Here is a 9,570-nt window from a genome sequence, read left to right on the forward strand (position 1 = left end):
CAGAAAGAGACTTGGACTGTAACAGTCTTGTCCCTCACAAAACGGTTTTCGTTGACTTGCGCTGATGTGTGTTGACTTCCTGTAGCTCACGCCAAGAAGTAGCCCCATGAAGCACACTGCTGTGTTGGGAGGGCACTCTTACTTCTTTCGGTGTCCTCTCTCTAAAGCATATGAACTACTTCTTGGAGAATAAGAGCCAGGAAAAAGCTTCATTTTCCTCCAGAGTATGGCTTCCTTTTTGAAAATGAGAACTATATATACCCTGATTTTTCTTGTTTCCCTTTTTGTCTCGATGGCTAAGAGACTCAGAACCAAATTTAACCTTGATCACAGTAATTTTATTTGGGCTTATATTTGAAAAATTGGAAATATCTTGACTTTTGGCCCGGATTCTCCTTTTATGTTTTGTTATTTTACTGCATGTGGCTTTCTATTTTAAGACTCTATGGTAGGGATGAAAAGTATGTTGTACCTGCTAGCTACAATGCCACCTCAAGACAGGGGTCAGAAGTGCCGAAGCTGGCCGCTCTGTATCACGCAGTCATGCGATCCTAGCAGAGGGCTGGCATTTGTCCGCAAGGGGGCATTTGCCACCTTCAGTTCTGCACACCAGGGGCACGTCTTGGAATGAATGAAGGAATGCAGAGTATTCTAATTCTGTCCTTTGAAAGGTGGATGTAACAAGTGGAGAGAGAAACAACCACAGGGAGGGAGGTGGAATCTCGAATACGGCAGAGGTGCTGACCTGGAAAACAGTGGAGGCCAGCCACCGAGGGGATAGCGGACGACCTGGTATCGGGGAGGGACTGACAGATTTGCTGTTTAGCCACTACAACTGCTAATTGTCCCAAATAAGGTGGCAGGTTTTTTTCTTTTTTTTAATTTTGTTTAACGTTTATTTATTTATTAAAAAAAAGTTTTTTAACGTTTATCATTTTTGAGAGACAGGGAGAGACAGAGCATGGGCAGGGAAGGGGCAGAGAGAAGGAGACACAGAATCCGAAGCAGGCTCCAGGCTCTGAGCCGTCAGTACAGAGCCGGACGCGGGGCTCGAACCCACGAACTGCGAGATCATGACCCAAGCTGAAGTGGGACGCTCAGCCGACTGAGCCACCCAGGCACCCCCAGCGTTTATTTATTTTTGAGAGACAGGGAGAGACAGAGTGCAAGCAGGGGAGGGGCAGAGAGAGAGGGAGACACAGAATCTGAAGCAGGCTCCAGGCTCTGAGCTTTCAGTGGGGCTCAAACTCAGGGACCATAAGATCATGACCTGAGCCGAAGTTGATGCTTAACTGACTGAACCACCCAAACGCCCCAAGGTTGCAAGTTTTTATGAGGTCCGGCCCCTGAGACTGTTTGCTCCTTATGCTTATGTACAGTAACTTTCCTTAAAGAGGTAAACTGAGGGTGCCTCTCTTTTGATAATCAAAAGGCTATTGCAGATGACTCAAATTCTCCGCATAAACAGAGGAGGATAAGGATATGTACATACACACAATGGCAATTTACATTGGAGAACAGTAGAAAAGATGACTAAACACCGAAGGCCTGCAAGGGTCATATTTCTAAAAAAGAGCGGCGATGTCAAGATTCCATGTTCCAATGTCTGATCAACTACAAACAATTCACTCATTAAAAAAACAAAACAAAAAAGCTAAACTCTTGTCAAATTCTAAAACATCTTCATTTGGGTTTGTCTCATGAACAAACATGTCTTAATGAGAAGTGAATGGAAGGCGGAAAAAACCTCAGTCACTTTTCAGTCCAGTTGAATATAAAACGCAGTGAATCTTCTTCCTGATAACCACAAACACATAAATAACAGTAAAATAGCAACTTCTAAGCAGCCGACCTCTTTACTTCATCTCACCATCTTATGGCCAGGTTGGCTTCCCAAGTTACATCCTTATTTTGTACTGGGGAAACATGCCTTGTTTTCCTTTTTTTTTTTTTTTTTAATTTTTTTTTTAACGTTTTTTATTTATTTTTGAGACAGAGAGAGACAGAGCATGAACGGGGGAGGGGCAGAGAAAGAGGGAGACACAGAATCGGAAGCAGGCTCCAGGCTCTGAGCCGTCAGCCCAGAGCCCGACGCGGGGCTCGAACTCACGGACCGCGAGATCGTGACCTGAGCCGAAGTCGGACGCCCAACCGACTGAGCCACCCAGGCGCCCCCCATGCTTTGTTTTCTTGATGTAGCTAAGGGGACATTACGCACATTCAAGCAGTTACCTCTCTGGTATCAGGTAACCGCTTAGCCGGGATTTAGGTTTTAAGGGAAGAGGGCTCCTGATACCTATGTTAGAGTCCTGTCTGGAAATACTTGGGTGTTCCAAAGAGGAGAATACAAAGAAGTAGGAGACGCTATTGTTCCACTTTTACCAGCGATGCTCTTCATTCGGAGGACAAGAGAATCCAAGTCTTTCTCTTTATAATTTCAAAGAATAAAGCATAAATATCCGCACCAATCATGCCAACGGGGCAATGCACATCAAGTCACCATTCTCCGCGTCCTACGCGTATCCACCCACACACTTTGGGGCCCAGTACGTGCTACAGATCAGGCGAGCAGTGTTGTAAATATTTCCATGCACAAAGCTTGCTTTTTCCAAAGGCAGGCATGGCTTAGCATGTCATTTCTTTCTTTAGAACGTTTAGGAGCAATTATGACCTGGGGATATAAGGGTGGTAAAGCAAAGGTATGTGCCTATAACAAGCATTTCATTGAAATTAGCAGCAAGATGTGTGGGTTCATGGGACGGATAACCACAGAGTATAGATTGATAACTTGTAGCGATAAGTATAAAAACTTACAAAGTAAGGCAATGTTATGCCGGTTACCTGCCCAGTTCAGGAATACAAGAATAAACAGGATCTTTTCCCACCCAAAGTGAACGGATATTACACAGGACAATACGAATCTGCAGCAAGAGGCAGTGGTAGGTACAAGCCTCACAATCCAGGGTGCCAAGCATTTTTTCCAGGAGGTGTGTGCGCTTCTGTAACATAAATGTAATTTGAGAAAGGGGCCGCTGCGCTTTCCTTGTCTCTTTCTAACAAAGTAGTAATTGTTAACAATTGAAGAATCATCACTCCTCTCTTGGCAGTTTGCCAGCTCAGCAAGAGACAATATCAATTTTCAGATCTTATCTTTCTTAGGGGTCCACTTCTTAATCCATTTCAGGAATAGAGTTCCCTGGTTTTCTTTAAGGCAAATGAACCCCCTTAGAGGATCTTGGAAGTGTTCCCCTACATCCCCCCAAACTGAAAGCCAGGTTGTTTCCTCCCCCACTTCCAACCAGGTTGTTCTGCTATGCTTGGGTTTTGTTTCTGAATGTAGAAACAGTTACTAAATGAAAAGAAGAGGCCTCGGGACAGGAAAGCATGAAATTTCAATGGCTGACAGCCAGGCGACTTTGCCATGGAGAGGGATCCACATCCTTCATGTGTGGCTGCAGCTAGATTAAGGCTAGCACCACACACACTGTTAAAACACCACTTATACAACACAGCCTATAATGAAGTGAGTGCTGTGACCAGTTGCTTAGAACTTAGTGGTATAAACCTAATTGATGGAGATTTTTTTCCCTGGCTCCTCGCACTGCACAGTAAAGACATTCACTCTGTTGATGTTTGTTCTAAGGGTGTACAAGTTGGGTATGGTAAGGTTAAGTCAGTGTGGCTCTGGAGGAGATGAGAACAGGGCTTGGCAGGGGCAAGCTGATTATACTCAGCGTCCCAGAGAGAAGGTCACTGCGTGCCACACGGGGTCACAGAGGAAAACACCAGTGTGGTCAGGAGACAGAAGACAGGAGTGAGGAGAAAGCCGAGGCCATAACCTTACTTGGGATTTCCCCGGGAAAGGCAAGGCAGAGCAGGGTAAACAGCTTAAGGCTGGCTCGTTTTAAGGATTCTGGTGGGCTACGGGCTCCAGCAGTGCTCTCTAGTTGTACCTGGCCCTGGAGCAATCTGGGGCAAGGGAAATGTGGGTGTTCCATGTGAGAGTTAGATAAGGAGGCGGTTGGGGATATAAACTTGGGACTGGTTAGCTTCTATTTGAAAGGCATACTCGTGGGCAAGTTGTTATGATCTCTAGGAATTAGCTAGCCCTGGGAGGGGCAGTTTCTCTCTGGCTCAGTGAGGCCCCAAATGTCAAAGCATCGAGAATACAGAAAACATAGTTAACTGGCTCTGTGATGAAGGGATGCCAAACAGACAATACAGAATCTAAGAAGATGCAAAATAATGTATCTATTTAAATACGACCCTTGCCTGGGGCAGCATAGTGGGGGTCTTAGAAAGTCCGAGTCCCCAGCATGCTTAAGTGCAGCTCCTTCATTCTTTGATCAGGACAACTGATGTTTTCTGTCTTAAATAACATGCTATGCAAGCATACTTCAATCTTCGCATCTAACCTGCCTGCCTCCCGAACCCCATATATGAAGAGGCTCTAGGATCATTACAGCTCGTGATAACATTCGTCTGTGACTGTGGTTTAAGGGACCTCTGGCCCGAGCAGTGATCGTGCCTCTACTGCATTCACAGCAAGGAGAAAACAAGCATCTGGGTGATGGGACACGGACGCTGGGGTTCTGCCTCCTCACTTTGTGAACTACGTATTTCTCCTATTCAGGGAGAGGCAGCCCATGGCCATCTGACACCTACCACCTGCCAGGCTGGTGGGCCTGCCTCCGGAGCCTCCCAGCTGGTCGTGCTGCACCATGGCAGCCTGGTCTTCTGAGGCCCCCTGACCCACTCTGCGTCGAGGCCATGCACGCTTGGCATGAGGTCTTACCGCCTCAGCTAACTACAAAGTACAGCATCACCCTCCCTAGCTTATGTGCCACTCAGGCTCAGCAGGGCTGTGTTTGCAAGAGATTTAAGTGTTGAGAGATGGGCTCTTTCCCAAGGCTTCTCTCCTGATGATCCTACTTTGCCATGTAATGTTCTGGGTGGACTGTAAGGGATACTAATGAAATAGGTTCAAGGAAAGTGATATTACAACGGCGGCAGGGTCCAAGTCTCACAGTCCTGGAAGCCGATGGGACATTAGTGCTTCTTGGCAGGCCATCGGTTTAGTTTGGAGCTTGATGTCGCATTCATTCTCCTGGCTGCCAGTCTCCTCAAGGAAATATTGACCTTCTCGCTTTAGTTTTCTATATTTCATTAGTTGTTCATCATTGGATATCAGAATTAAAGGCCCATTGGCCAAGTATTACCAATAGAACTCGAGTTGTTTTCAGTTTTTCTGGTACATTTTGGTAGATGACCAAGCCATGGATTTGGTGTTCCCTTCTCTCTTCTCATTCCTTTTTGGAAAGAGTTTAGATGGGCTGGGGAAAGATATTTGAAGCTCTCTGATCCAATGTAAATGAATCCTGTGGTGGGTAAATAATTTTCCTCCCTCCTTTGCTCTCCTGGGGTATTTTGATGAATAATGCTTCTCAAATAAGCTTGTAAGTATTCCCCCAGAGGTAAGAAGGGTATTAAGCTCATAGCAGGTGTGCCATTAATGCTTCAGTGTGTAGGGTAGAGCAAAGAGGAAAGGAATCATCAAAACCTTGTGGTTTCAGAGAATTTTCTGGAAAGTTTTGAAGGCCACAGCTGGGAACAAAATACTGTGGGGCAGCGCTGGTGAAGTGTGGGTACAGCCTCACAAGATCAAGTCAGGCCGACCCTTCAAAGTCAGATTTCTACGGATGGGTGGTAGGCTGGGATTTACGGTTTGTTTCGTGGCCAGTTATAGCATATGCTGATCTTAACTCAGACACACAGCATAATTACTCAGCCTCACCCCCCAAAAACTATTTTTTAATTTTCTTCCTTCCTGCCTCCCATTATTTGAAAGTCCAGTTCACAAACTACACGACTCTAGTCTAAAAGCCTTCTTTAAAATAATAAATATCACTGAGAACATTCTCTTTAGAGACTATTGCGATTTGAACTTCAAATATCATTCTCTCCAATGTATTCTGTTACACTTTACCTGTGATAACTCAATTATAGCTTTAGTTTCTTTCTTTGATTGGCCTCAATGTCCCCATGGTTTTAAACAAAACCCTCCAGAATAGTGAGGAAATTTCTTACTGCCACAGCGCCACCTACTGGCAGGCTATTACAGAAGCAAGCTAGGAGCAGCTTAACTTTGACCCACAGTTTGGAGACTCCTTCTGAGCTCTGGTTTTACAAAATGTCAATTTGCTTGTCATTTTGAGAAACTATCGCTTCTCTTGATAGCTATTAAGCCTCTTGCTGTGGCATAAAGTCAGCAAGTTATAATAAAAAAATATGCTCTTATTCTTACTGTTACCTTAAATTGGCCCTGACTTCACCGACTTTGATTTTCTCTGTCCTATAACTGTAGCAAGGGCTCCAGATTGTGTGGGCAAGGGTTTGGATCTGGCGAAAATAACTTGGGGAGCTTCCAAAGGTCCTGAAAAATGTAAAAAAAAAAAAAAAAAATCCCTACTTAACACTTTATTTGATCTTGGTGAAAGGACAAGAGGTCAAATCTAAAACTAGGTTTTAGGATAGGACAAAAACCAGACAGAAGACTAGCCAGGGACACCAGGCCCAGAAAAACGCCTAATATCTAGCATTAGGTGGCGGGCGACAGTAGGGACCAAAGAAGGAAAGAGAAGGCTGAGAAATACATTGAACATAAAGAAAGGAGAAAACACCTATGTGTATTTCAAGAAAACAAAACAAAACAAAACTAGGCTTTAGGGGATCATTGTTTGCCCAGATGCTGATGCTCCATTTCCGGCCAAACACCACACCTGTGCCCTTTGCTTTCTAACACCATAAGAGTACGGAAACCCAAATTCTTATCCCTCTGGCTCTGGGAAGAGAAGAACGTTTTGGGAGTAACAAAGGATGTGAGACACGAGGGCAAGCATCTTAAGAGCTGTATTCATTTTCACTATTCACTTCTTATATTCCAGATCCATCCAGGATCTATAACAACTAGATAACGCTTGGTGAAAAGAATAAGAATCTGATAATAAAAAGAGGTCATTCCGCTGAGAATTGCCCAGCAAATCATTTCGCTTGAAAGTTAAAGTGACTTCTAGATCCTCAGAGTTTAAGGTCCGCTGGGTTTACTTTCTATTAAAGTAAGTTCCTTTGTCTTGTATTACAGGGAGGCAGGGAGGTGGGCGGGCAGAGGCACACTGATGGGCTGCTGCCCCAGCCCCATGCAAACAAGGAGGATAAAGCTAAAATGTATGTTTTATCAAGGCCCCAAATAGCAAATATTTAACAAGGACACTGTTGCTCACTTCTTGTAAATGAAATCCAGCATTGGTGTTCAAAGAATCTTTCCACCAACTCCAGACCAGTAAGTAAGAGCTTTTTAAACAAAACAAAACAAAACAAACAAACTGGGGCGGGGGGCAGATAGAGGCAGGGCTCCAGGACAGAAGAGGTATAGGCAGAAGCTAGGGCCAGGGATGAGGGCAGCTGGTATGGCCTCAGACCCTGCGAGAATGGTAGTTTACGCTATGAAGTCTGCACGAGAGAAATGCCAGTTATCTAATCTGGTACTCTCTGCTATTTTAGTTCCCCATCACCACTTCTAAACTCCAGAACGCCATGGTTATAAAGAACGAAGGCCAATGGCTTTGGCTTTGAGCCAAAGGCCCTCACTCTAGCTTCCTTCTCAAATTTCCAAATTTGCTGACTCTACGTCTTGCCTCCCATAGCAAACTCAGAATATATAGCCTGAGGTAGGGAAGTCAAGGAAAAAGTAACATTCATGGAGCATTCCAGACCTTTTGCTAGCAGCTTTCATGTCCACTACCTCATTTAACATCCACACTTAAAAGACTGTCACTAGGTCACCATCAGTGGGGAAGGATTCTGAGTTGTTTTTCAACAGAGCCCTGGGATGAACCAGTATCTCAGTCAGGCGCCCAAGGAACAAAGTCACACAGCTTTAAGGCCTGGTTGGCTTGACTTGCAGAAGAGTCAAGGGGCCAGGAAACAGACTTTTGCTATATTCGTGGACTCAATAATACCATGTTTAACCAACTGAGTTAACTGGACCAGACAGGGGCTAAATACCTTTCAAAGTCAGCTTAGCGATTCCTGTAGAGGCACAAACTTCCTATCTCTGAGAGCCATATAACTGACTTATTACAGGGGCTACTCTCCCTTCTTCTGGGTTTAAAGAAAAATGTCTCTAATAGCTACCTAACCTTTTTATAGGACACCCTTCTGAACCCCTAGAATAACACCTTCAAATCTATGTGTCATACAGAAAAACGCATGATTTGTAGCCGAAACACTCAAGTGCCAGGTAGTTACTTACTAGCTGTATAAATAACTCTAACAGGGTTAGTTACCATTATACCGCTAAGGCAAAATGTTTATTGGGAAGTGTGGAAAATGCCTGAGACTCGTGTACCAAGTTCATCAGTGTTTCTTTAACTGAGGATCGGGAACACCAGGAAAATCACAGACTAGAAACAAATTCAAGGCACTTTAGAGGTCCAGAGTCAATGGAGATAAAAGCAGTGAACAGCAGGCTACCTAAGCAAGGCGAAAAAAAATAATGCACTCGTCTTAAGGTAGAAGCAGAGGGAAAAGGGAGATACTAGAATCCAGGGATTCTAATATACAGTATACAGTATACAACCTTTATATAACTAATATACAACTTTTCCCTTTGTTCTGTGGTTTTAGGCCGACACTGCGGTCATTACAATGGTTACAAAATCTCTAACACATAACTTCGGCAGTCGATAAATATTAATTCATAAGCGAGATGCTGAGAGTATGACCCACCTGGCCCCTCAAATTTCCAACTTCCCTGGCCAGAGTCTACGCAGAGCGTTCCGTTTTGTACTTAATACGTTAGTTAGACCTGCAAATGCAGTAGGCAGGTTTCCTGGATCTCCTGTGCTCCGCAAACCTCTCTGGCTGCAGCAGTTTGTGGACAGATATATTCAGCTGTGTGTACAGTGCACAGTTCTCCCGGCCGCCCGCTTCCCAGGCCGCACCAACTTCCAGGGGGAAATGTTCATTCCTTAAAAATAACTACCGTATCCTAGTCATTCTTTTTGGGGGGAGGGGAGGGGCAAGTAGATACCCATCGACTATTTCTTGAATTCGGGTTCTAAAATATTAAGCAGAGAACAAAGTCTTTATACTCTTATTACCTGATGTGGGTGTGGTTATAGAGCCTTTCTCTATATGTGGCTTCCTCGAACCCCACAGTAAGCCGGAGGTGTGCGTAATTCTCCCTGTGATACAGTCTAACCAGGCTTCTGGGAGATCTGGCATCATGTTAAGGTGTATTATGTCGCATGCACACCCCTCATCCCCTGGCTCTAGACTCCCTGAGGGCTCCTTATTGCACTCAGGACCAAGTTCCCTACACGGCTCGCAAACCGGCCCTGCTACCTCCGTGACCTCTCTCTTGCTGCTCCCTGCTCGTGCCCTAGTCCCCCGCCACAGTGACACACGAGGGCTCCCAGAACACGGGGCATTTTCACCCCGCCCCCGACTGTGCAGTATTGCTCCCTCTTCCTGGCACTCCTTTAGTCCCCCCGCGCCCCCCCCCCCCCC

The 9,570-nt window shown here is 45.1% G+C and overlaps 1 protein-coding gene across 10 annotated transcripts in view; it reads right to left on the reverse strand.

The window, feature by feature from the left end:
• The window catches only part of TTLL5 (tubulin tyrosine ligase like 5), a 287,219-nt gene that overhangs the window by 39,487 nt on the left and 238,162 nt on the right, over window positions 1–9,570 (reverse strand). For 7 of the 10 annotated variants that reach the window (XM_049611362.1, XM_049611361.1, XM_049611359.1 and 4 more), the window contains one exon: window positions 6,311–6,433. The exons of 2 other annotated variants lie outside the window; for them this stretch is intronic. In XM_049611362.1, the coding sequence (XP_049467319.1) occupies window positions 6,312–6,433 (122 nt within the window). In that variant the 3' untranslated portion in view covers window position 6,311. Of the gene's footprint in view, window positions 1–1,931; window positions 6,434–9,570 lie in introns of those variants that run through there. One more of the 10 variants, XM_049611356.1, reaches the window with a different exon arrangement.

This window comes from Panthera uncia (assembly GCF_023721935.1).
Source record: "Panthera uncia isolate 11264 chromosome B3 unlocalized genomic scaffold, Puncia_PCG_1.0 HiC_scaffold_1, whole genome shotgun sequence".
NCBI classification, from domain to species: domain Eukaryota; kingdom Metazoa; phylum Chordata; class Mammalia; order Carnivora; family Felidae; genus Panthera; species Panthera uncia.